Below are 27,368 nucleotides of genomic sequence, written 5' to 3'. Positions count from 1 at the left end.
GCTGAGCGACATCGCTGGATTCAACAGCTGATCACATCACGTGATAGCAGCTGAGCGACATCGCTGGATTCAACAGCTGATCACATCACGTGATAGCAGCTGATCACATCATGTGGGTGGCTGTGGAATTCTTCGGGAACGGCCATTTTGAGGCCGAGGGAATGGGGGCGGGGTTGGTGTGATTTTGACTCCAAGACACTGGACGTTGGAGAGTGGTGGAAGGGGGGTGACCGTCGAAAGGGGGGTCACCTTCTGAAGGGGTCCCCTGACCTGAGGAGGGGGCTGGGGTTTCATAGAGATGGGAGGTAAAATGCTCCTGCGCCCTATCTCTAACTTCACCTTTCTTAGGTCCATTTCCAGCTCCTTCTTCTCCTCCTCAGCCTTTCTATACATGCAATCATACATGGAGGAGTTTCCCTTCTCAGCCATGACAGCTTTCTGCAGGTCCCTCTTATCCCACTGACAGAGCTGTAAGGCGGCAGCGTCTTCTGGCTGCCGTGCCAACCTGTTTTTCAGGTCCTCGATCTCGGCATTCTGTCTCTTCACAGTTTTCTTGAGTTGACATATGTGGCGGACATCCACATTGTTTTTCCTCCGCAGTTTCTCCCGCTGTAGAGTAGCCATGTCTGGACACAGTCTTGTGCCCATTTTTTTTTGGAACACTTTGAACTCTTTGTTCTCCAGACTGAGAGATTTCACCTCATCCTCCATGGCTAGAATTGTCATTTTCAGTGACACAGTGTTGGCGTCCTGGAGGTTGAGCAGTTCTTTCTGGTGTGCTACTGTCTCTTTGCAGTGCAACAGATCTTTGTCCAGCTGTCCCCTCTCCTCCGTGACTTTGATCAATTCAGCATTCAAGTCAGCCTTAGAACCTTCCAAGGTCTTATATTTGCTGTTTACGTCTGCCAGCTGCCACTTCATGTCTTCCAGCTGTTTTCCAAAAGAACGGTAATCCTGCTTAGCCTTGGCCAGCACTCGGTCCCTTTCCTTGGCCTCACATTTCAGCATGCGAACTTCCTCCTTCAGATTCTGATTAGTTGTCTTGCTCGCGGTGAGTTCCTCCTGAGTCTTCAACAAGTTGCTATTGATCTTGTGTTTCTCAGCCATGATGGCCTGAGTCTGGCAGGTCTCTGTTCTAACCCTGTCCTCTAGCTCAGAAACGGTAGGTCTGAGAAACGCAATCTCCTCATGCTGTAACTCACTTATCTTCACAAACTCTTCTGTCTTCGTTTGAAGATGTTTGTTGGAGGTACTCATGAAGTTCAGTTTGTGCCTGATTGTATCAATGAGGCCACGCTTCTCCTTAGCCTCTTTTTCATGGCTCTCCAGCTTTGAGTTCAAGCTGGTCTCATTCTTTTTTAATTGCTCCACCTCAACTTCCAGAGTCTTACGGTTTTCAATTTGGTTTTTCAACCTACTGATTTCAGTCTTGTAGGCACTCGTTTCTTCTCTGTGTTGCCTACGTTTCGCAGCTTGTTTCTCACATTTTTCTTCTCCTGCAGTGAGTTTCTCTTCCAACTGGCTTTGACATTTAGCTGCTTTTTTTTTAAATGAGTTGTACTCCTCATTCAAAACCCTGTTGTTTTCCTTGACCAAATCAATCTCTCTTGCCTGTGATTGAAATCTAAAATTGTAAAATTTTAGATTTTTCTTCTCCAATTCACAGTACCTTTGTTCTGCACTTTGGAGCCTTTTTTCCTCCTCTTTGTGCCAGAGCGATCTTTCCGTCACGAAGTCCTTCAAGTCAGAAGAGTGCTGCTTTTCTAACTCCTTCTTTTCCTGAGTCCACCTCTTTTGCTCCTCCTTCAATTGTCTAACCTCACTCTGAAGTGGAAGCATCTGGTTTACTTGTGTTGTGAGACACTCGTATTGTTCTGCCAGCCACTTGTGATGGGTTAATTGTGTTGCTGTTAGGCCGACACCCTGGCCGCCTTTATCTCTGGGAAATTTCTCAGTATGCATGTTGATTGCTTGATCTTGTTTCTTGTAAATATGAGACATAATGTTTAATCGTGAAAATGTAACTGACTTGGCCCCTACCTATGCTTTTCATGATCAAAGGATCAAAGGATCAAAAGATAAAAGCCACTTCGGAAGCGTGACGTCACAGCCCCGCCGGATATCATAGCCGCAGCTATGCAACGTTGCCGTGGCAACGGCGGACCCGACTCACAACAGCTGATTCTTACGTCAAACGGGAGAGGCGCTGAAGTCAAAATTATGTAAATTAAGTACCACGAAAGAGTGAGTTTTTTCAGCCGAAATGACTGTAAACTAATCAGTGATCATTATTTTTTTTTGCAACGAGCCAATTACGTCATGAGCTAATTTGCATATATTCACAATACAAATGTGAATATTGAATAAATACTATACTATGACCTTTATATGAAATACTATACTATGACTTATATTAAATACTATACTATGACTTTTATATGAAATACTATACTATGACTTTTATATTAAATAATTGTTCGCGAGTGAGGGAACAATGGAACGTGAGATTGGCCGGAGAATCGGAGCAGCTGGTGACGAAAAGAGAGTTGAGCCGCGAGGCAAAGCTCTCTATCTACCGGGCGATCTTCGTTCCTACCCTCACCTGCGGTCATGTGGACTGGGTCACGACCGAAAGAATTAGATCGCGGGTACACAGGAAAAACGGGAGAGTAATTTTTACAGAGTTACTATTATTTTCCTCTCAAGGAGTCATATTTAATCATGTTGGAGTGTAATTACTTCCAGTAGCCAGTAGAGTGGGAGTACATATTCAGAATAAAATCTATTGGAGTAAAACAGCGTGACAACTCCCATAACGCGTCCTTAGGTTTCGTTTCTGCCGCCATGACACCTCTCGCTACGGTGGAATGAGCTAACGGTTTATGGGATGGAAGAGCTGAAGTGAGAAACAGAAGACAGCATTTGTAATTACATGTCAGGTAAGGTCATTATTTTTGGTTAACTTCACGTGTGTACGGTACATTTTGTAGCAACATTGCAGCCAACCTAACGTTACTTCACTATTTGCATTGTCAGCTATGAACCGTAGCTTCTGATTGTTGGCGTTGCCAGATGCTAACGTTAGCTTCTAACTTTTTCACATAGTCACAGTCAAATGTTAGCTTCTAACAAATTAACATGAATTCGCTAAATATTTGGTGGTTTATGGACATATTAACGCCAGGTGGATTGTCGACACCTGTATTAAAGTCTCAATAAACTAGTATTAGCTATCGTCAGTAGCCAGCGGACTTCACTGAGCAGGTGCAAGTGTGTTTTATTCTTTGTATAGTACTCTAGAGAGACCGTCTTTTGCTGCAATTAGTTGGTGCAAGATGTACATTTTACTGTGAAAATGGCTATGTAGACAGACCGTTACAATTTGCAGTTTTGTTGGCCCGAACACGTGTATTTTACTCTGAAAAGAGCTCTATTAAGGACCGTTTTAAGCGACTGTTTCTAGCTGCGTTTGTTGGCGCAAACACGTGTATTTTACTCTGAAAAGAGCTCTATTAAGGACTGTTTTAAGCGACTGTTTCTAGCTGTGTTTGTTGGCGCAAACACGTGTATTTTACTCTGAAAAGAGCTCTATTAAGGACTGTTTTAAGCGACTGTTTCTAGCTGTGTTTGTTGGTGCTAACACGTGTATTTTACTCTGAAAAGAGCTCTATTAAGGACTGTTTTAAGCGACTGTTTCTAGCTGTGTTTGTTGGTGCTAACACGTGTATTTTACACTGAAACGAGATGGACTGTGTTTCGCTGCAGTTTGTCAGCACCCTGGTCTATGCAACATGTGTGTCGTACTTTGGAAAAATGCACATCACTCTGTTGACTGCTAAAACTAGCTGGGCTTGACATTGGTACGGGCCACCCGCGAAGTGCGGGTAGAATTCCGCAGCACAAGCTGATTGGTCTGTTACTCTGTGGCGAGCTAGAGACAGCCAAGTCAGAGACAACCAAGTCAGAGACAACCAGGTGAAGTAGACATTGTTCAAGATGAAGACAACTCGTTACATTTCTGTTACTGTGATGCTGCGTTCACACCAAACGCAGCGCAAATTATTCGCGCTAGTAGATTACATACAAAGTCTGTGCACAGACACTATGAGACTGGAGTGACGCGAATTGGCAATGGCGCGATTCAAGCAAATAGTGCGCGGCGCAAATGAACAGGTCCTGTTAAAGACGCTTAAAATGTCCCTCATTTTTATGATGAAATAGTTAACCCCTGTGAAGACATATTAGTGCATGCATCATGTCTTTCTAATGTTAGCTTACCATAGTATTACTAATGTTGGCAGTTACACTGGTTCTGTACATTTAATTGGAGTTGTAACTGTTAAAAATACTGAATTGTTGGCTGGTTCTGATAATGAAACTAATTGAATTGTTTTTGTCATGAAGAATGCAGGCTGTACGAGTGAAGTACTGAGATCGTCAGAAGTACATTTGTTATGAGGGGCAACTAACCTTCAAATCCTTTTTGGATGGTGGTGAGTGAAACATATTGCACACACTAACCTGTGGAACAATCTACTTGGGCTGTCAGTTTATGTTTTGCTTAACTGAAAGTCTTTTCCCTAGAATAGTAATGGTCTGCATGGAACACTAAGTCAGTTTTGGCATTACAATGTTCAAGTAAAGATGGCCTTCTGATTTCTGTCTGTTATGTTTTTCTGCAAATACACAACTGATTCATCACTAAGCTTGTCCCTTGTTATTTTGTCTTCACAGTTACCAAGAAATTTGACCTTCCGACCTTGGACTTAAAGGTCTATGATGAATCGAAGACCGAAGTTGATGAGGAGGTGTTTGAGTTTCTACTAAGGAAACAAGACGTCGGTGTGCTGGAGATTTCTTTACCCCAAGACCCAAATCTTGAGGGTGAGTTACTTATTAGCTTATAACTTCATATTTATCTGTACAGCTTGGTCAATCTAACATGTTTTGAATATGCAAGACAATTGAATATATCCGTTTTTGTTTTTTTTACTTGAAATCTTTGTTTCTGTGCTCACCTGTTCCACCCTTTCTGGAACTGTAGTGGGCATGATAACAATGTGAAATATTTGCATTCCTCTACTCTAGTAATAAAGGATGTCTGCACTGATATTGTGTTATAGTCACAATGTTAATCACATCAGTTAAATGTTAATATGATTTCTAGATTCTTTGAGCTCCCCTTCATGCTGCTCCTTTGCAAGCTTCAGTGGAGACAATGAGAGGGACTCGGACGACACCACTATATTGCAGCATAGTCCTGCTACAAGAAAAAGAGATGAGGGAAGTCATCTAGCTCAGGTAAGCTCTGCAGTTTCTCTTGCATCCTTTCAGAAGGTTTAAACAAATGCCAACTTGAAGGTTGAGTGGTAAATGGCTGAATAACTGAAGTTGTAAAATGATGGCCATTCTGCTTTAGAATACTTGATGTCATTATTGTTTTAAACGTTTCATTGTGTTAATTCTTCTTCTTTCCAGTTAGATGATTGAAGACATCCTGAAGAACAAACCTGGAGGAGAGAGGATCATGAATGAGTATGCCAGAACAAAAAGCCTAACCGATGCCAGAAGACGTGATGTGGTCAAGATATTGGTCGCACATATGACAAGTGAACATGGGTATGTTGTCATGTTACCTGATACCTGCACGCCTAATACAAATGTTTGTCTTGAATTGACACAGTACAACACCCCTCTCTTAGTAGGTGGAATTTACACATCAATACTTTTGATTGGAGCACATACAGTAAAGTCTGTGTGTTTGTGTGTAGGACAAGTCCTTCAAGGCGCGTTAAAGAGGACTATGCAAGGGGCATCACTACCATGTTCCCATACCTGGCCGATCCTAGGAGCAAGTTTGGCTATGTAAGTACATTAAAAATGTCTGACCCGTTTACTTTTCACTTGCTTGGAATGTAAATATTTCAACTGCAGTTTTACAGATGGGTAGTGTTTTTATTTCAAATAAAGATCTGTAAACTTTACTGTATGGCAACAAGGGCTGTCACTTTTTATTGCTACTTTTTATATTTATTTGTTCAAATGTAATTAACATTCAAACTCTAATGACAAAATTTACAGTCTATATCCACAGCTGACTGTTTAACGTAATTTACTTTGTCACCCAACAGAGGGCGCTCTAACGTATTGCGTCTCATTTAATATTTGTTCGAGCGTAATTTTTGGAAAAGGTGACAGCCCTAATGGCCACCATCTCTGCCTTCCCCCGTAAGTTCAACTCTGGCGGTGTTAAAGCCCAGTTTACTTTCGCACCGCAAGGGTTGGACCATTAACAGTAAGACACAACACTAACAGTGTAATGCAATAACCATTTTTCAAAATAACGTCATTAGAAATAATAATACTATTCTAGGAAATATGATAGTTTTAGGTAAAAGATGAAAGTATTTCAACTTGTTCAATCAAACTGAATAACACTTTATACTTTAGGAGCATTATTACAATGCAGAAGATGGGAGTGGGTATCTGGCATGGAGACTGAAATTTGTTCAGAAGGAAGCATCAGAGGGAAAAAAGAAGACCTGCAGTCAGTCACAAACACTAACGGGTATGTGTGAAGTCTCATTCATAGTACATGATGAGGAAATAATCATATAATAATAATAATAATAATATATATCCTATTTTTCTTCTGGAGACGTAAGTGCCTGCATGGTCATCCTTGCAGAGTTGTCCAAGCCTTGTTTCTTATATCTTAGGACACAATATCTTATACTAACTCAGTAATTGATAAAAGTTCCACCACTATTACAGGTGGTCCAAAAGCAGAAAGAGACCCCTTCAGAGTGGAAAACTGGCTAACTACAGAAAGCCTGTGCTGCGAGGCCATTGCGCTTATGAAGCATACAGCTGATGAAGCAACTGTCAAGGAGAAGATGAAGCAGACCTTTACCTATCGCCAAAACATGGTTCATGACCCAGTGAAGTCCTCTGAAATATTCACAGCATTTCCAAGATTCCTGGACATAGCAGGATTGGTATGTGAACATTCTACTGCCTTGCCACTGTCATGACAATTGTATTTCTGTTCTACAATACCCTGGGTAGGGCTATATGATCTGTCATGACCACCATGGTCATACACCATAATGTTTACTGTTCTGTTTTGACCAATTCTATCTTGTCTGCAGATTGACCAGGACTTTGGTCTGATGTTTGGTGATGCTGCTGCTTCAAAGTTCTTGGAGAGGTGGCCTACTATCTACAAACAGAAAGTCTTCAAACAAAGCCGTGGCCTGGCACAGACGGCCGATCTTCAAGACCTGGTTCAAAATGCTGAATGCACAACAGACGTGGAAAATGGTATGCTAAAAGTAAAGGATCATATTTATGGAAGGGAGAATTGTTTTTGAATGGAAAAATGGATTGACTGTTAGCTTGTAGTGAATATTTGTTTATGAATTTTTACTTTCAGGATGGGACAGTGACATGTCATCCATTTTGGTTCTTGTCCACCTTCTACCACCATCACCACATGGCCGCAAGAGACCAGGAAAACTCTCAGCCAGACAAGCCAGTGACCGTCTTGTGAAATTCATTAAGGTGAGCTTACAGTTCAATTAAACTTGAAAAACTTCACTGTTCTGTCTCCTTTTCTAAACCTTTCAATCCCATTTTAAGATTACGGTCAAATAATGGTAAGATCATGTATATCTGTAATTAAAAGACATTTCCTTAAACTGTTTGCAAACTGTGACTAATTCTATAGCTGACTGATTAATTATTGTTTGTCACAGACTGGGACGAGCATCCAGGGGCATCTGGACAGCATCATGGAAAGCCTTCAACCATACCTGCTAGCTGTGGGGACCCAGAAGAGTCTGATTCACAAGTACTTCATTGTGATAGACAAACATGCAATACCTTGTAAGTCACCAGACACACTTGCCTGTTTTGATGAGCTTTTCAAAGCTCATTTTGTCTTTGGTACTTCGTACAACCAGGATCTGGTAAATGTGTACAACTTCTTGCAAACCACGATTTATGAAATCGATGTTGATGCCACTAAGGTGAACCCAAGGGTTGCAGAGTTGAGGGCTCGAATGCTGCATTGAGTTGATATGAAGATGTTTTGTTTTATTTGCAAAAAAAACCAGGCAAACACCAATTCCCTGACAAAACACTTGAAGTTGATCCACGGACTTTGTTCAGGAAACACCCTTCGTCTTAAATGTGGTCAGGCTGGTTGTTCACAAGTTTATGGCACTTTTTCTGGGTTTCGAAAGCATCTAAATAAAGCACATGAACCTTGTTCTGATCCTGGTGAAGGCCCATCTACATCTGAAGATTTAGCAGCAAGTAATTTTGATGACCTGCCAACAAAAAGTTCACCTTCTGACTCAGTCCTTCTCAAAAAGAGTCTTGTAGACAGCTGCGCTGCAACAGTAGCCAAACTTAAAGTGGCAGGCGTAAGTGAAACAACCGTTAACTCTTTGGTCATTTCGATGGAAGAGATTGTTGACGATATCCATAATCAAGCAAAAGAATCTGTGAAGAAGTGTCTATCTTTACAGGAGCCTATCAAAAGTGACATTGAGAGCAAAATTGATCAGTGTTTTGAAAAAATGGAAAATCCCTATGGTGTATTAAATTCTGAGAGTAAAAGAAGGCAGTATTTTACAGAGAAGTGGGGAAGGGTAGACCTAGTTGAATATGTTCTTGGTACAAGATTTGATACCCTGCGCAATCGCACCACTGGAACTTATGATCAGGTTGTTGTTACTGATAAATTTGTTTACATCCCTATATTGAAAACTTTACAATTTATTTATAAACATCCTAACATAAAGGAGATGATGCAGACTTATTCAAGTTCAGGAGAAAATCTTCATGACTTGTGTGATGGAGATCTTTTCAAGAGTCATGATCTATTTTCAAAACAGAAGCATGCAATTCAGATTCAGCTTTTCTATGATGATTTTGAAACTGCAAATCCTTTAGGATCAAAACGGGGAATACATAAATTAGGCGCAATCTATTTCACCTTGCGGAATTTTTCTCCCAAGTACAACTCAAATCTGCTTAATATTCATTTGGTCGCTTTATTTCATGCCCAAGACGTTAAAACGTATGGCTTTTCTAAAATACTTGATCCACTTATGCAGGATATTAAAATACTTGAGAAGGATGGAATTCGGGTCCCCTTGTATGATCAGCCAGTGTATGGAACTATTGTCCAAGTTACAGGTGACAACCTTGGTCTTCACAGTTTGTTTGGTTTTGTTGAATCATTCAGTGCCAGATATTGTTGCTGAGAAAGAAGACTTTCAGACTGAGTTTAATGACGATTCACCCAAGATAGTTATGCGAACTCGCGCACTTCATGCGGAACATTGCCAAAAGATGGAGACAAATCCCACTCTTCCCTATGTGATGGGCGTTAAACATTCTTGCATTCTAAATTCATTGCAATATTTCAATACATGTGAAAACTTCTCTGTCGATATTATGCACGATATCTTGGAGGGAGTGGCACAATATGAAATGAAACTGCTATTACTGCACTTGATAGAGAAGTACACAACATCAAAAGAAATAGACAGGAGAATTAAGAGTTTTAACTATGGTTATATGGAGCAAAACAACAAACCTCCTACAGTTAAGTTAAGAGAGGACTCAAATGACTTGGGGTTGAATGCAATCCAATCCTGGTGTTTACTTCGCAATCTACCACTTATCTTTGGAGACTTAGTTTGTCCAAATGATCAACACTGGTATTTGCTGCTGCTTTTGCTTCAAATTGTAAACATTGTATTTTCACCAAAGTTATCAAAGGGTATTACTATTTTTTTGAAACACTTAATCGCAGAACACCACAGGTTGTTCAAGCATTTGTTTCCAAACAAAAGGCTGCTACCAAAACATCATTTTATGGTGCACTACCCTATGTGTATTCTTAAAATTGGACCACTTTTGCATAGTTGGTGCATGCGCTATGAAGCAAAGCATAATTTCTTTAAAAAACAATTAAAAAGCTTCAAAAATGTCACTAAAACGTTGGCTAAGAAACACCAAAATCAAATAGCATACAGGTGGCAGACATTTGATCCCAACGGAGTGATAATTGGTCCAGGTAAAATGGTAGCTTTAAATGTGCTAGACTGGGGCTATGAGATGGCTGAGACTATTCAGGTACCAATTGGCGCCAAGGTTTTAAATGTTAGATGGGCCAAACACCATGGAAATATGTATCGGACAGGTTTAGTCGTTTGTCTGAAAGTCCATTGTGAGATGCCAGTTTTTCACAAAATCCACCATGTTGTTCTTAAAGATGAGAAGTTATTGTTGGTTACATTTGCTCTGCAAACAGTGTGTCTTGATGAGCATTTTAATGCATATAAAGTTGTGTGCACAAAAGAGGGACCTCATGTAGTTGATGTGAAAGAGATTTTCTGTTACAAAGCATTTGATATACAAATGTCATACAGGTGTGATGATGCAAGTTTGTTTATTGTGCCATACTGTTTCCTATGATGTCATAGTGAAAAGGCCAAAATTTTATTTTTCATTTTACAGAGATCCAAAATGTATTCTGTAAAATATCTGTTTTGATATATTGCACATTTATTATATAAATAATAAAGTGTGCTTTGGTAAATACTGATTCTGATTTATTTAACTTGTTGGGTTTAATGATAACATTCCAGAGAGTAAGTTGGTCTCACAGGTTTAATCATAATTTAGTTCTATATAGAGTGAAATTTAGATCTATATAGAGTGAAATTTAGATCTATATAGAGTGAAATTTAGTTCTATATAGAGTGAAATTTAGTTCTATATAGAGTGAAATTTAGTTCTATATAGAGTGAAATTTAGATCTATAGAGTGAAATTTAGTTCTATATAGAGTGAAATTTAGATCTATATAGAGTGAAATTTAGATCTATATAGAGTGAAATTTAGTTCTATATAGAGTGAAATTTAGTTCTATATAGAGTGAAATTTAGATCTATATAGAGTGAAATTTAGTTCTATATAGAGTGAAATTTAGTTCTATATAGAGTGAAATTTAGTTCTATATAGAGTGAAATTTAGATCTATATAGAGTGAAATTGAGTTCTATATAGAGTACAATGGCAGTAGAGTTGTTTTCATTTTATGCTACATAGAGTAAATTATCATCATGTAGAGTTAAATATAAACACTGAATAGAGTAAAAAATGCTCTGAATTATTAACTCTGAGGCAAGAAAGATTTGACTCTATTTAGACTGGGACCAAATGTTATATATATAGAGTAATTTTTTTTTCAATTTGAGTAAAATTTACTCCGACAAATTTACTGTGTACAAGCGGCCGAAATGGGCTTCCTCAGGAGGGCGGCTGGCGTCTCCTTCAGAGATAGGGTGAGAAGTTCGGTCATCCGTGAGGGACTCGGAGTAGAGCCGCTGCTTCTTTGCGTGGAACGGAGCCAGTTGAGGTGGTTCGGGCATCTGGTGAGGATGACACCTGGGCGCCTCCCTAGGGAGGTGTTCCAGGCACGACCAGCTGAGGGGAGACCCCGAGGGAGGCCCGGGACCAGGTGGAGGGACTATATCTCCAAACTGGCCTGGGAGCGCCTCGGGATCCCCCAGTCAGAGCTGGCTGATGTGGAAAGGGAAGTCTGGGGGTCCCCTGCTGGAGCTGTTGCCCCCGACCCGATCCCAGATAAGCAGGTGAAGATGAGATGAGAGATGAGACTTTTATATGAAATACTATACTATGACTTTTATGTTAAATACTATACTATGACTTTTATGTTAAATACTATACTATGACTTTTATATAAAATACTATACTATGACTTATATTAAATACTTGACTTTTATAAGTGGGGAGCAGAGGGTTGTAGGTTCTATCCCCTGCTCCGCTAGTCTCATGTCAATGTGTCCTTGAGCAAGACACTTAACCCAAAAATTGCTCCTGTGGCTTTGCATACTGTGTATAGATCCTGATTTTTTACATCGTATAGATATTGACTTTTTTTAGACATACTATGCCAGTGGTTCTCAACTGGTCTGGCTGTGGGACCCACCATCACCCTCTACTTAATCATTTAATATCTCTCTCTTTTTTAATCTTTATTTGATATGTTGAGCCATAAATAACAATTCCGACCAACATAATACCACTTCAGTTCTCTGAAGTACTTTTTTTGTGTCCAAGTTGTGTAGATGACCAACTGCAAACTGTTCCTGAACTACTGAGAGTCCAAAATGAAGGACAACATCACATAAACCTGCTCCCCTGAGTGAGAAGCGACGTGAAAGAAGCTTTTCTTCTTCCTATCGATTGAACTACAAACAGAACCACAGACAGAGAGACTACGAACGTGTAAAGTGGGTTTTGTGAAGTGCTTCCACAGTATCTGTCTCCTTTTACCCAAACAGGAAAAGACATCATACGAGTTGATGAATCGACACGTTCTCCTCTCAAGCTTCCCCACGTGGCTCTTTAGTCGCAGCCGATTCCACCAACAGTCATTGTGGTCAAACACTTACTACTCAAAGACACGAAGCAACGCAGTTCCTGTGGATGCATCGCATGAGAGTGCATGTGCATGAGAGTGCATGTGTATGAGAGTGCATGAGAGTGCGTGTGCAGATACGTGTGCAACGGAGGTACGTCCCTCCGCTCTCTGGACGTTCCAGACACACGTTGAAGGACGTGCGTCCCTTATTCACAGCCCTCCTCATTATGGGTTGTATGTTTATATCTAATCAGCTGTTGCGAGCAGCTGGCTGGAGGTCTTTGCAGAAGGTGCTGTAGTGAAGTAGACAGAATCAACACTTCTTGCGGGATGATTAGAAAGCATCTTGTTGACACGAGCCATAGGGGCGCCGCCCCAATCACCAGCCCATGATGTCACAATGCAACACGCGTTCCTGCTATCCAACAAATCAGAAAGCAAGGGACCATCTGCAGTCGGCGTGGCGCCATCGCACCATCGCACCACCACCACCACCAGAGGTACAACAAGTGATCCGCTGAGCGTCAGCTGTGGTTCAGTGAGGGCATATTGTTCCTCATGCTAAAGAGCTTGAGTAGTTAATTGCAACTCCTGACTGCTTTGTTGACACAGATTTCGCTTGGATCAACGTCTTTCTTTTGAAAATATAGTAATTACCATATCGTTCCTGCGCCGCGGGTGTTTTGACATGTCCAGGGTAGCCAGTAAAGTTGTAGAATCTGATTTTTTTTTTTCAACCTTGTGGTACAGCTTCATGGCATTTGTGCGACGACCAAAGAGCCTTTTCTAGGATCTAGGTGTTCCGGCTTTTTGTAAGCAGCCACAAAAGTCTAGAACGCAATACTTGATTTCCTTAAACGATCCCCATGAACACTCCCACATCTCAACAGCCTGGTCGGTTTTTTACCATGCGTGTAATTTATCGTTGAACGCTTTGTATTGCCTCCCGTAGATTGACATCGGTGACAGGATTTCTGCATGGCATTTGACATCCGTGGAAAAAAACAACAACAACAACAACAACAACAACAACAACCAGAGCAGGTGTTTGCAGCTGCATCACACCCATCCACACAGAGTGGTGCACAGCTGCTCAACGTGATCGCCCGAATGTTTTCTCTCAAGTCTCTTATGTGCGAGTAACTGCACGGAGACGTGTGAATAGATGCGACTCCATACGTTAGAGCCGCAGTGTCTCTGAGGAGGAACAGTGTTTTGAATACCAGCACATGGCGGGATTGCCAGTATGCCGGTATTCTAAAGGATCAAGCTGTGTGCACTCCAGAGAAGTGCACGCCCTGCGCAACACTTCCACATCCTCGCTGCAGCGGCGCCTAATATCTCTGCATGGAAATCAAAAATGTTTCTCCGTGAACTGTGTCATACCACTTAATGAAAGTCATTTTGTCACCGTCACACATCTCATCTCGCCCGTAATAAGAAGAATCGAGGTAATTGCTAGCCGCGTGGAACTCGTCCTCCCCGTTGTTGAACTTGTGGGTGGAAATATCCCTTCTCCTCATCAACGCATGGGCAGAAAGCAGAACGTAGTTGTCAAAGCCAGATGTGTTGTGCGCAATGAATGTATATATTTAGGCCGTCTGTAACGGCTTCATATGTAATTTCAATTAGGTAATCGTGGTCGTTGTGAAGGTGCAACCAGACTTGTTTGCGGGTGTTGTGTGTTTTTATGACCCACCATAAGTGGGGTTTCATCACACTCGCATCATTTCCTCTCAGCCTCTAACAACTACCAAGGCGTGTTTGCATTGAGCGGTACTTGGGAGCCCGGTGGGTCTCATACAGACACTAAAGGGTGCCTTGTGCTTCAGTGTTTGACGCGCTGGGAGCGAGAACAGGCTGGTACTTCAGGTCATCGACTGACTGAAATGGAACATGAAGAGTGGGTCAAGTTTTGTTCCCCCGTCACCACCGCAGAGGAGTGTGATTGTGCCATCAGACGTCAGTGAAGAGACGGTAGTATCCAGGTAGAGTGGGACCTGGTTCTTGTCAGATGAAGCACGTGGCACAAGATAGGTTTTTGTGTTTCAGTAAATGATCATTGTCATTTTGTTCTTTGTGGAAAAATCCCTCACAAGCTGTCATTGCTGTTGACTAAGCGGTGACACAGAGACAGCTGCCTTCTGTTCTCTGCAGAAGTGAAGCCGTTCCCAGACGTGCTCCTCTCTTTGTTAATCTGACGGCAATCCAACATGTCAGGTCTTTCAAGTGACACAAAGACAATCTAGCAAGGTCGGGCCTCCCAACGCAACACGAGCCTGACATGTTCCTGATTGAGGTGTGCAAACCAGTCATGAAAGAGACGCTTCAAAAACTGCAACCTTCTGAAGCAGCAGGTTTGACGAAAGAGAAAGTTTATACTAAGCTCGCAAAATAACTTTTGATTACAAGAGTCATAAGACCACCACAGAAGAAGCGACAGTGTGATCTAATAACTTGGAACTAGACTGGCTTTTGAAGTCCCATTTTCTGTCGTCTTGCAGATAAACACTCTTCAAGCCAGATGCCGAGTTTGAATGGCCGACCCTTCTAAAGAATTGTAAAGAAGTGGGGATTAATAACCTTGGAAACTGCAGCTGAACTAGCAGACCTGGTGGGTCTTAGAAACCTGTAGGAGAAGCAGCACGTCTGTGTTGAGCCCCAATAATGTGAAAATGCTCCGGCTGTTCTCTTTCCACCTTTAGCCCAGGAGGCCCGCTGTCCTGCACCCGTGAATTGCAAATGATAAGATGGATGAAAACAAATATAATCATCAAGTAATATCAAAAGGTACATGGGAAGTTCTGAAATAATTACTACAAAGAAAAAAGCATCCACAAAATGTCCTCCTTGTTTTTGGGACATCCTTCTGATGTCGAAAGAATTCTTCGTCAATGTCGGAGTTTCTCCTTCTAAAAAGATTGGTGACAGTCAAACTTCTGACAGATCCTCCTGACAACAAAGAAATGAATGATATTTTATAATAGAGACAAGTCATTCGGCTCCAGGTTATTATGGAATGCATGCATCCTTTATTAAGGAGGTGACGAGCTAGATTATTAATCCATTAACACATATTCCTGCAGTGTCCATGGAAACTGGTATTGTTCTCTCTGAACTCAAACTTGAGGTAATTCCACTCTGTACATGAAGTGGTTCACAAATAACCAGTTTCCATGCTTCTCCAACACACTGGAAGGAAAAACATACATAAAACACATAAATACTGCATTAACATCAGTATGGCTTCTCCAAAAAACCCTCCATTACAAACTGAATATGAATCTTTTCCACTAGTTGTAGCAGAGAGCAATATAGTAACACCGATGGTGTAGAGTCAAAGAGTCGTGACGCAGTGTGGGGTACCACAAGGTTCCATGTTAGGACCCTTATTGTTTCTTAAATACATAAACGATCTTGCAGCAGACACAATATTTCCAATATTGTTCGCAGATGATGGTAATCTTTTTATCTCTAATAACAATGTGACAGTTCTCATCAGCGCTGGTATTCTCTCAAATTCAAAATGGTTTTGTGAAGATGGTTTGCCCGATCCAGATTCAGCGATGCTAAACAGGCCTATTGAAACTCTCTGAAGTCCTGCAGAGCCTGGATAGTGTCTTGGATTAGTCACAACGCACAGACCCATACAAGCTTATCAGTCGGTATCCGATGTCGTTTGGGGATGTTCCATCTTGTGCACTGAACACGATATCGACATAAGGGATGCGAAGCCTATAAAACGCCGGTTTTATCACACGATTGAACGTGATGAATGGAAGGACAACAGTGTTGCCAATGCGTTGTCCAGCGCCCCGTGTCAGTAATTGTGTTGCACATTTTTCTTTAAACTTTTGTTGTCTCTGTCTGTCTCTCTTAAAATTGCTTCAAGGTAGCAGTAGCTGAGATGGGATGTGAGGCATCAGCTGAAGGAATGGTGAGCAACTATTGAGGCGACTGTGTTCAAGGATAATGGGTAATAGGATATATATGCTTTAAAATGAGCAGGATCTTGTTTTGTGATATAGAAATGTGGACGTGGTTGACGTGGTTGTTGTATGTTTGGAATGTCCTGGGCTCTTTGTGGATTCAAAGTATTTGTTTGGGTACCTCCTTGCCTGACTTTTCACATGGTCCGCTCTGGTTTTGAGCCGGACCAAAACAGATCTTCTCTCCGACCTACGTGAGAGGAGGCACAATTAGTCTCTGAAGAGGTTCCCAGCAGGATCCGACACAGTCTGTTCACCGCTTGTTTGCCGAGATGTTCACAGCCGGTGAGCATAATACGCTCGGTCTCAATTGTGTTATTTTCTGTGAAATGAGAAATTCATGCAGCGGCGCCATCAGTGGCCCTAAATAATGTAGAAATATAAACATGAACAGGACAGGAAAACAACATGTTGGAGTCCCAAACATAAAAAATGAAAGGGCTTCCAGATAGCACAATAAATATTTATACATTTTAATTTCATGTTGCTTTTGTAGCAGCACTGAAGCTGTTGTATTTTGTCCTTTATATATACGTATTGTTGCTCTTCCTGCAAGCAGATCTTTTGTTTCCACACCACGTCTGTGTATCCAGGCCACACACTGTTACATGACTCTTAAACAAGCAGAAACAGAGTGCAAGGGCAAAGAGAGAAGGAGCGACTACATTCACAGATGTCAAGGATAACGGCGAGGGTGTTTTTACGAGGTGAGGATGAGCAGCAGCATTTGTCTTCATCGTGGTGGACAGCCGCAGGATGGAGAACATGACAAAGGGTGAGGGTTAATGGAAGGGAGTGAACATCACGACGATAAACAAATGCAACATGTCTCTTTGACCACGTTACACAAGCATGTGTGTGTGTGTGTGTGTGTGTGTGTGTGTGTGTGTGTGTGTGTGTGTGTGTGTGTGTGTGTGTGTGTGTGTGTGTGTGATTAGGTGTCATGAATACTCTCGGTACTCGACGTGACCTTTGACATCCTCCTTTCGGAGCTCATTACGAGCTCCTAAGACCATCGAGGCAAACAATGACTGAACGAACAACACGAGAATGAATGTGTTTAAAGTCTTGTTTACAGCAAAACATCATGTCACAGCTGTGATTACAGAGGACACAGCATGGGGACACGACAACACAAAGCGAGAGGACAGGACAGTGAGGCAGAAAAATGATTACAGAACACACTATTAGCTGCTTAAATGGAAACGTAGCTCACTGTTGAAACGAAGGAAATCATACGGAACATCAGCCTTTTTAAGGCTAAACATCACTTTCCAATTGAAGATTTTTATGAATAATTTCTATGGAAATTATTTTCATCCAACCATTAGTAAGTCAAAAAAGGGTCTACAACATTAGGAATACTATACACACATATATTAGATCACTTTCCAATCCTCTGCTACCACGATTGATGTAAAGATCATTCAAAATAATAAAAGAAAACTTATATATATAAAAATAAATAGGATCGTCTCCTCAGAGTAGCCCCAAAAACAAAAAGTTTCTCAGTGTTCAGTTCAAAACCTCTGCGAGTGATCTCAAAGCTACATGGACGAGTATCAATAAATAACTTCGAAAAGAGAAAAACATCCACAAAATTCTCTCTTAGTGTTCAGATGAGAGATCACAAATCCCTTAGATGTCACTTGCAAGGTCAATGAATTCTTCGTGAACGTTGGAGTCTCCATTTCTAAAAAGACTGGCAATGATATTCAAACTGATTTTAAAAGAGGTTCCTTTCGTTTGCTATTTAGAGCCTCCTGACCACAAAGAGATATTCTGATGGAGCCAAACAACATCTGCTCTGGGTCACGATGGCATCAGTGCGTCCCTCGTTAAGGAGGTAAGTTTACCCAAAAAACAAGATCTTCCAGCTCTAATTCTTTGTTTGCTAGCAAATTTCTGTTACCCATTTGTGATAGTAACATGATTTAGTGTTGCGTTAGTCATTGCATTGTCTCATGTATGTGATTTGAAGTTAGCTCATGCATGCAATTTTGAAGGGCTTTTATTTTGAAATGCTACATCAGAATGTCCTGGTTCTCTCTGAGTGACACCTGAGATGAAATGATTTTGTAACTATGCACCGTTGTGTACCAAGGGCCAGTCTCTCCAAAACTGACTAATGTCCATCACGTCCGTCTGGTAAAGTTAAAACTTTTGTAATCGTGGTTTCAAATTAAGTCCCCAAATTGATGATAAAGGTGTCCCACAAGGACACATTTGAGGCTCTCTGTTATTTAGTTTATTTTGTATTTTCAAACTCAATGCTGATGATACTTTCTTGAATGCAATCGGTCCTACGGTTAAACAATTCCTGGTTACCATTGTCACAGCAATCATGAATTCTTGGAGTTTAGATAAGTCCTTGTTAAACTAAAATCTTAAAACAGAGGTGGTTTGACAATCCACTATATATTTATCTGCACTCCAGATACCCTGTGTGATTATGCTGCTGCTAAACCAAAATATTCCATTTGATTCATGGCTGAGGACAGCGATCGTAGTCTGGAATCCAATTTTCTCTCAGGTCTCTTTTGCGAAAGATCTCCCTGAATAATTAAAGCTTGAGTAAATAATTAAAGCTTAAATAGGTCTGTCTGCTTAACATCTCTCTCACTCATCACTTCCTTTACACTGTCATATACACAGTTAGATGTGTATTAATTTGTTTTTAGAATAACTATTTTACCATAAATAGCCCCACATCAATTACTTTTAAGATGTTAAGCATCCGTAATCCAACTTCCCTATCAAGAGCTAATGTGCTCAGGGTTGAGGAATCAATTCTAACATGAACCATTTGTGATGGATTCCCCATCAGCAGCCATCGGAGTCGTGTGTGATCAGTGTACTCTTTGTGTTTTGGTTGTCTTGTCCCGGGGCTTCTCCATATCGAATAGGAGTTGATTTGAGGGCTGTGCTCAATCAGGGTCATTCATCAGCAGGTTTCTATCCTTGCGTTAGAGGTGGTACTGTGGGTCACTGGTTGCCACTCTATGAGTCCCCATTTCTGCAACTGTATGTAATGTTTTCACAGTACAAGGCAACTCAAAAGGCACGTGAAGACCTCGTTACAGCGGAAGAGTCAACTAAAGTTTTTACAAACCCTGCTTAGACATTAGTCCTTTGATCCTTGATATTCTTAAGGTGACAGTAGGCAGATTTTGTAATTGTCTCAGTGCGGCTGTCGACATTCACGTCGGAAAGAAGATTTCTGGCTTCGTTTGAGGTTTTTAGCATCGCTGATCGAAGCGAAGCCGACTTAATCATTCCTCCTCATCGTCAAAAACTACTACTTCAGTGTTTTCTTTGAAGTAAATTGTGGCACCTCGATTAGTCGATTTACTCGATGCATTTACTCAGTGCTTGTATTGGACCAGAGTCTCTTGGCGATAATGGTCATAGAAATATGTGTGTGTGACCATTTCCTCTAAAATCTAATCTGCAATTAGACAAATTGTCTCATGAATGTGATTTTGAAGGGCTTTTATTTTGAAATGCTACATCAGAATGTCCTGGTTCTCTCTGAGTGACACCTTGAGGTGGTCTGCTATCAACCTGAGGTGAAATGACTTTGTAACTATGCACCAGCGTCTGCATAATGCCGTATGTAGATGTTAAACAGAAGAGGCCCCAGCATGGAGCCTTGGGGGACTCCGCATGTCATTTTGTATGTTAAATAGTTAATTAGTAACATGTCAAGTAAAGGGAATTTGGTCATAAAGGTTCACAGACAAAGCACATTTATATGTTGTTTGAATAATTTCTCGGACAGAATAAGTTGCTTTTCCCCTAATAGGGATGTTCAGTGTGCTGAATTTAAAATGTGATTTAGAGGATGCAGATGCATTAGATCAGATCCTGATTTAATAAAAACCAGGTCAATCTATTCAGCTCGTACTCTCGCGCAACTAATTATTTTAATGATGTTCTACCACATGACCGGGTAGCCTATTAAAACACTAGCATAGCTGTGATCGTCATGGCGGCACTTCAGCTTCATCTCCATGTTACTTTATTTCACAAGCAACTTGTCCAGGTTACAACCCTTACAATAAATGAAGGAGTTTAAACTCCGGCTTTAGTATTAGTCTAAGGTTTTGCTTTTCTTAAAAGGACTAATGTGGTGGAAGCAGCAGCTCACTGTTTTCAGATATTAACGTGGAATTTGTTCACCAAAACCCATCTGTTCAAGTAACCATAACGTCATTTAAAAAAGGTTAGGGTTCCCCTGGCCCCCCAGTTAACACTCAACTACTCCCTAAACCCTGAGCTTAAATACCGTTTGGAATATACCATTACCATCAGATAGGGGAGAACATATCCACGAAAAGTAAACGTCATCTCAGTGACAGCTGAATTCATGAACTCTGTTTCACAGATTACTTGTCTTCCAGAACGTCAGTATTTCACGACAGGAGATGAAAAGAAGAAAAGAGACGATAAATAAATAGACCTGCACGCGGTCTAACTCCCCCTTCCAGTTCAACCCACTTGATTGAGTCCAATGAGTCGAACTAGCTGCAGCTGCCACACGTTGGGCACCTGGTTGATTACGCTGCGGCTCACCTGGCCTCAATTAAGTCGTTGAAAAAAACAATTAATTTGATGCAGGAACTTTTTGCGGTTCAACTGTTCAAAGGTCAGATCACGCAATGTTTTTCAAATATAAAACATTCATGAATTAAATTCACATCACAAAGAGTAACAGTTGATCTCGTTTGCGATCAGAAGTGACGTCAGTTAGGATAAGATAAGCTTTCATAGTCTCTCTTAGGGGAACATTGCCTCGGGCATTCCAGAGAACACTGGGGGCGTATCGGCACGCAGTCGCTCCATACGCATGCAATATATCCGTGTACATGTACCATCAAACCCCAGGTAACATTCGATAACACACACTCGTGAATATTGCACGATGCCCTACACCAAAATATTGCACATTCCCATAATAAAAGGCACAACTGTTGGGCATCTTCTTCACCACGAGAAGTTCCACTCCGTCGACTCACACTGTACATTCTGCACGCTACAAAACCAATTTGAAAATCCATTTATTTTTTCCTCATCAAGCTGCTGATCAGGATCCACGCGGTGATTCTTGTTTTCTGGAGACTTTTCCAACACGACTGCTGGGAGGATTGGATCTGCTCCAGTTCCAAATTAGTAGAGAGTGATGTGACGAGGGGACATTTCTTCTCTAATCCAATTATCAGTTGAGGGACACGCTAAGGACATGTCATACAATCAATTATTAATAATGGAAGTGTTTTCCGCTTGCGAAAGAGGGACACCGTAAATAAGCTCATTTATCCTACTTAGCGTCGGCGTGTGGGTGAATGACAATCTACATTCCTTGTGAGATCTGTGGTCACACTAATGCATGAACTTATGTGACGTATTAATATTTAAAAAAAAGGCTATTTGATCTACTCAGGGCCCTGGGGCAACAATTTGCCTTTGGGCGACAACTGCATGCATTAAACATCAGGACCTGGTAACATTTATAACATCTTTATGAATGCTATAACTTTTATAGCTGGTAATGATCCCGCTCATGTGTCGCTTCATCGACTGGATCCCTGCGGCGCAGCGAGGTCCAGCGATGGGTGACGAATCATTCTCTGCAAAAAGTACACTTCAAAAAACACACAAACCTGAAGATAAGCTCGCTAGAACACACATGAGGAGCAATTTAGAGATTAATAGAGCAAAGAAAAGTGGTCCTCTCGCAGCCTGCAGACCTATAAGGTCTCTTATTCATAACAGTAGAATGCCGTAATTAACCCAGCGGAATACAGTCAACAAAGCTGTGTGATCATCGTGGATGATCCCCACCCAAAAACACAAAAACACCCAAAAACACACAGAACCAGCTGTCTGCTGCTAGCCTGCAAATCTGACTAAAGTGTGAACTCTGTGTCCTGACATCCCGTCATTATAGTTCATTACACAAAATCACATAGAGGGTGCTGCTGCTAGTTTGAATCTCTGGAGCTGATAATCAGTCCATAGTGTTCGTAATTGCACCCTTGACACGCGCACACACACACACACACACACACACACACACACACACACACACACACACACACACACACACACACACACACACACACACACACACATATGCACAAAGTAACCTTTTCCAAAAGATTGTATTCATGGTGAAAATGCTCTGAAAGGGTCAGTTCTCTGGATCATCTGCACCCAACACAAGGAACAGATGAATGTGATGCTGCCGGCAGAGCGTGGACAGAACAACGAGGAGCTGCTAACAGGGGAAACTGTAATCATTCACAGCATTGATACGATGCACATTAGCGGTGAATGGTTATCGCTGCGTTGGCGCGTGTCGTCGGTCTTTTGGAGAATCAAACCTACAGTGTTGTGTTGGTGACTGGACTCGTTTCACCTTGCTTTACAACACAAATCACCGTTTACTCGATTCACTCACGCGTTCACAGAAACAAGATGCCACCCATTCTTCAGGAGCGATCAACACACACACACACGCACACACACACACACACACACACACACACACACACACACTCACACACGCACACACACACACACACACACACACACACTCACACATTCACACTCACAGCAATGTGGGTTTTAGTATCTCGCACAAAGACTCATGTTTACCTCAGGGTCTGCAAGTAAAGAGCAAACTTAACAGCCACTTTAAAATCCTAGAACATAAACACCCAAGTTTACTCTGAGTGTGAGTGTGTGTGTGTGTGTGTGTGTGTGTGTGTGTGTTTGCAGCCCTCAGCTCATTACTCATTCACGGCCGTCAGTTGTGATATTCTACTCTGCTGTTTGTTTTTCACCGAGACGAAGGCTGCTATGTAGAGCATTAATCTGCCTCCCTGTTAATCATTCATGGATTAATCAACATCTGGAGGAGGAAGAGCAATCTATACATTGACAGGGAGCTGAAGGACACACACACACACACACACACACACACACACACACACACACACACACACACACACACTGAGACACACTTTACGTGAAGTAAAAAAAGAAACGGATGGAGACATCGGTCGTATCTGTTTGTGACATGATTTAATTTATGTAACATAAGCAAATGAACATACATTTTGGGAGACGACACAAAACCACGTTTCCACTAAACGAGGAGAAACAGCAGATTTTAGAAACATCAAGATAATGCAAAATAATGACAATGTCCCTCATAACACGGTGAGATGTCCCTTTTTATGGCTTTCATAGCGGTCCCCGCATCGACGACAAGAGGGCCTGTGTGCAGCAAAGTGTAAATAAAGGCGTAATAAAAACCTCCTCACTTCTAAATTACATGAAATTGTTCAACAAATCTGTAACACTCTGTATCAAATCCTCAAATATCAGGCATGGAAATGGGGTCGGGACAAAACGCTTACCCAGTTCTTCAACCGAATTATCGCAGAAAGAAAGAAAGAAAGAAAGAATAATCCTGCTGACAGTAGCTACACGCTTCAGAGGAATGGAATCCTCCACCAAGGAACGCCGCGCTTCTCCAAACAGTTCCTGAATAGTTTCTCCGATTAAGAAAGAACACTATTGAGTGAAGTAACAAAAGGAGCTTGATCTATTTCCGTGTGTTATCCTAAGATGAAGCGTTTAGCCCTATTCTCCGACACAGTGCCTCTGGTAAACAGGACGTGACCGGCAGGACGCGTGTCTCCCAACCTGGGATGTTCTGGAATTCAAACGTCCCAGAGTCGCACGACCTTCTGCCCTCCGACCTTCTGCCCTCCGACCTTCTGCCCTCCGACCTTTCTGCCACTAAGAGGATTCGTTTGTCAGCCGGAGACACGCGTCCTGCTCGTCACTTCGCTCTCTGTGAACCTTCGGCTCCATGTCGCCGTTCCTCTGTTTCTACTCCCTGTAGTGAGCCACCAGAATCAGTTTGGGTTTGGGGGCGGGGTCGGCAGCAGGGCGTCGATTCGATACGGTCGGCGTCGGGGTCGGAGACGCGCCGTCGGCTCCCGGCGAAGACCTTCGGATGGAGTTGGCCGTGGGCAAGACGGAGGAGGGGGCGGCAGCCGACACGTGGCGTTCTTTCCCCTGGCGGGCGGTGCGGAGCGTCTTGGTCGGCCGTGAAAATGTCTTTAAGGTGGAGCCTCGCTCGGGTGTGGAGCAGCTAAGGAACGCCCTGAAACACCTGTAGAACTACACACAGACAGGATTACGGGCATGACTCAGTGTGTAGCGTTAGCAGTTAGCATTAGGAGCTAATGGGACTAATAGAGGAGCCCATACGTCAACATGAATGTAAAAGCTTGACCGGTAGACGAGATGCATGTCAAGAGGTGAAGCAGTAAAGCAGAAGAAGCTCATTGGTTGACGGAGACGTCGTCAAACAGATACCAGTCAAATAATAAACACATTGAAAGTATTGATGATGATGCTTTGGTTCCTTGTTCCCTCCTGCAGCAGACAGCGTGCTCCCCTGGAGAAACGTAGTGTACTTAGTATACTCTCTGCTTCCACACGTATACTTTAAGTCTACTACATTTCTCCAGGGCGCCGCGGCTCAAAGCGGCGCCTCGGCGCATCTCATGACATCCATCGGAGCGGTTTCCTCCGGCGCGTTCGATTGATGTGACGAACGAGACCAGCCTGTCGCGTATGAGCCAATTAATTAATGCTTCGTTACCCCGAGGAAATGATGCAGCGTTAGCGCTCCGTTTCAAATCTCCCAGTGTCCCAAATCCCAACATATTAATCCACTGGAGAGACGCGCTTCAAAATAAGAGAAAAAGCTGCAGAAGTTTGGCTGAAGAATAAAAGTTGGTGTATCTGAAAAGACGGGATTGTAACAAAGGAAGCAAGTACACCTTTGAACTTGAACGCACAATGCATTCATGTCATGCTGCCAGTCGCACGCCGCCAGAAAGCCCAAAAATCTAAAAATAGAACAGGAGCAGAGGTATCAAGGGAATTCCCTCCAGTTGTTGCATGTCAACGCCTTCTCTATCCACATAGTGGGAGAAATAAAAAAAATACAGAACAAACAAATTCCATCTGAAGAGGCGCGATGAATAAAACCACAAGAAAAAATGGGGAATACCCTAATATGTCCTGGGCTTTTATTGTGAAAGGTAGGAACTTCTGAAAATGCAACAAGCGACAGTGGATGTAAAGAAAGAAGCACTCTGAAGTTTAAAGGTCATTCACAGAGAGATGTCAGCGACAGCACCTCCGCGGCGGTGAAGGTGTGGTTCCCGTGACGACGGCTGAGGGGCGGGGCATGAATCCGCGCAGCGCTTGAAGTCTTCAACTCGCCTCAACACACTGCTGCCAGAGGTATGGGCTGGGAGGAACTGAAGACTGAAAGTGCCACGCAGTGCGGCGTCCTGTTCGCTTATCTGTGGCCCTGACAGCTCAGTCATCACACACACACACACACACACACACACACACACACACACACACACACACACACACACACACAGACACAGAGGCGTCCCGTCCGTCATCATCAAAGACAGTTAAATGTCTCCTGAGCTCAGAAGTGACAGAGGAGACGGACTGATAAAGAGAGACGGGGACAGATAAAAGAGAGTGAGAAGAAGGAAAGGTCTAACATGCTCATCAAAATCAAAGCCGCGGAACCTTTACAGAGAACTTTCTTCCTGTTCTCCTTCTCATTCGTCTGTGTTTTTATCATTCATTCATTGCTTCTTTAACTGCAACTTTATATATTTTATTCCCTCTTTTCCCTTCCTGACATTCACCACTGCTTCGTTCTTACTCTCCAACTTCTCATTACTTTCCTTCCTTTCTTTCTTTTTTTGTCTTTCCACATTTTGTCTCTTTGTTCTTTCTTTCATTCATTGTCCCTTTTTTTTTCTTCCCTCCTCTCCTTTTTGTTTTATTTCTTTCCTCCTTCCTTCCTTCCTTCCCTATCTCTTTCTTTCATTCTTCTTTCCTTCCTCCCTTTCTTCCCATCATGCCTCATCTTACCTTCATCTTTCTAATCCATTGTTCCTTCTCTTCCCGCCACAATCGTCTTTCTTCAGTCATCCTGTCCTCCCTTTTCTGTGTGCTCCTTCCTTTGACTGTTTGCCTCCTCATTCTCTTTACTTTCATCTCCTTTTCATCACATCGATCACTGCTTCCTCTTCATTTCTTCCCTCCATCCTCACTTCATCCCCATCTTTCACCTTTTTACATTATTTTAGAAGAATTGGTGGTTAAATAAACACTCCCAGTACTCACTGCACACTGTGCTGTCTTACTGTTTATTATTAATATTATTAATATCATGTACAGAGGGACACGCTCGTCACAATGTCCCATTAAGAGCCGCCTGCTCTGTGATGCTTGTATTAGTTTGCTGTTATTAATTAAGCCGATCTTATGGTGACCGTGGCGACGGTGGCTCTGCTGGTGGCATCAAACAGATTACCTCCTCTTTCATTCGTGTTTCCTGTGCTTGAATGTCAGTGATGTAAAGCGCACGGGGGGGGGGGGGGGGACACCTCTGTCTTTCATCTGTGGGTGTGTCTGTGTGTGTGTGTGGGTGTGTGTGTGTGTGTGTGTTTTACTGCATCATGTGTGCGAAGTAGAGCAGATAGTTAGACCTGACCTGCTCTTAGTTCACTCTAATCATTGAACAACACTGTGACTCAAGCTCTGAATATTAACTACCAGAATGTGCATCAATGGATTACTGGACATGTCTACTGGACACAAAGGGCTGTCCCCCACAACACATCACTCAAAGAGACTCAAAATGACTACAAAGAAAACATGAAATGACTAAACAGAGAGGCGGAGCAGCTGCAAAGAGATGCAAAGAGACTCGCAATGACTACGAGAAGGGACAAAATAACGACAAAGATACACAAAAGGACTCAAAGTAACCACAAAAGGACAA

At 42.2% G+C, this 27,368-nt stretch overlaps 1 protein-coding gene across 1 annotated transcript in view; it reads right to left on the bottom strand.

The window, feature by feature from the left end:
- Positions 1-23,553: 23,553 nt before the first annotated feature.
- Positions 23,554-27,368, bottom strand: part of tmtopsb (teleost multiple tissue opsin b) — a 16,526-nt gene continuing 12,711 nt past the window's right edge. Inside the window, exon 4 of the mRNA XM_068710258.1 lies at positions 23,554-24,655. Within this exon, the coding sequence (XP_068566359.1) occupies positions 24,362-24,655 (294 nt within the window). The 3' untranslated portion in view covers positions 23,554-24,361. The remainder of the gene's footprint in view (positions 24,656-27,368) is intronic.

Source organism: Cebidichthys violaceus, unplaced genomic scaffold (assembly GCF_023349555.1).
Source record: "Cebidichthys violaceus isolate CVI_PGR_0920_01 unplaced genomic scaffold, fCebVio1.0.p SCAF_15, whole genome shotgun sequence".
NCBI lineage: Eukaryota > Metazoa > Chordata > Actinopteri > Perciformes > Stichaeidae > Cebidichthys > Cebidichthys violaceus.
The sequence above is the reverse complement of the archived record's forward strand: the minus strand, read 5'-3'. Positions and strand labels throughout refer to the sequence as shown.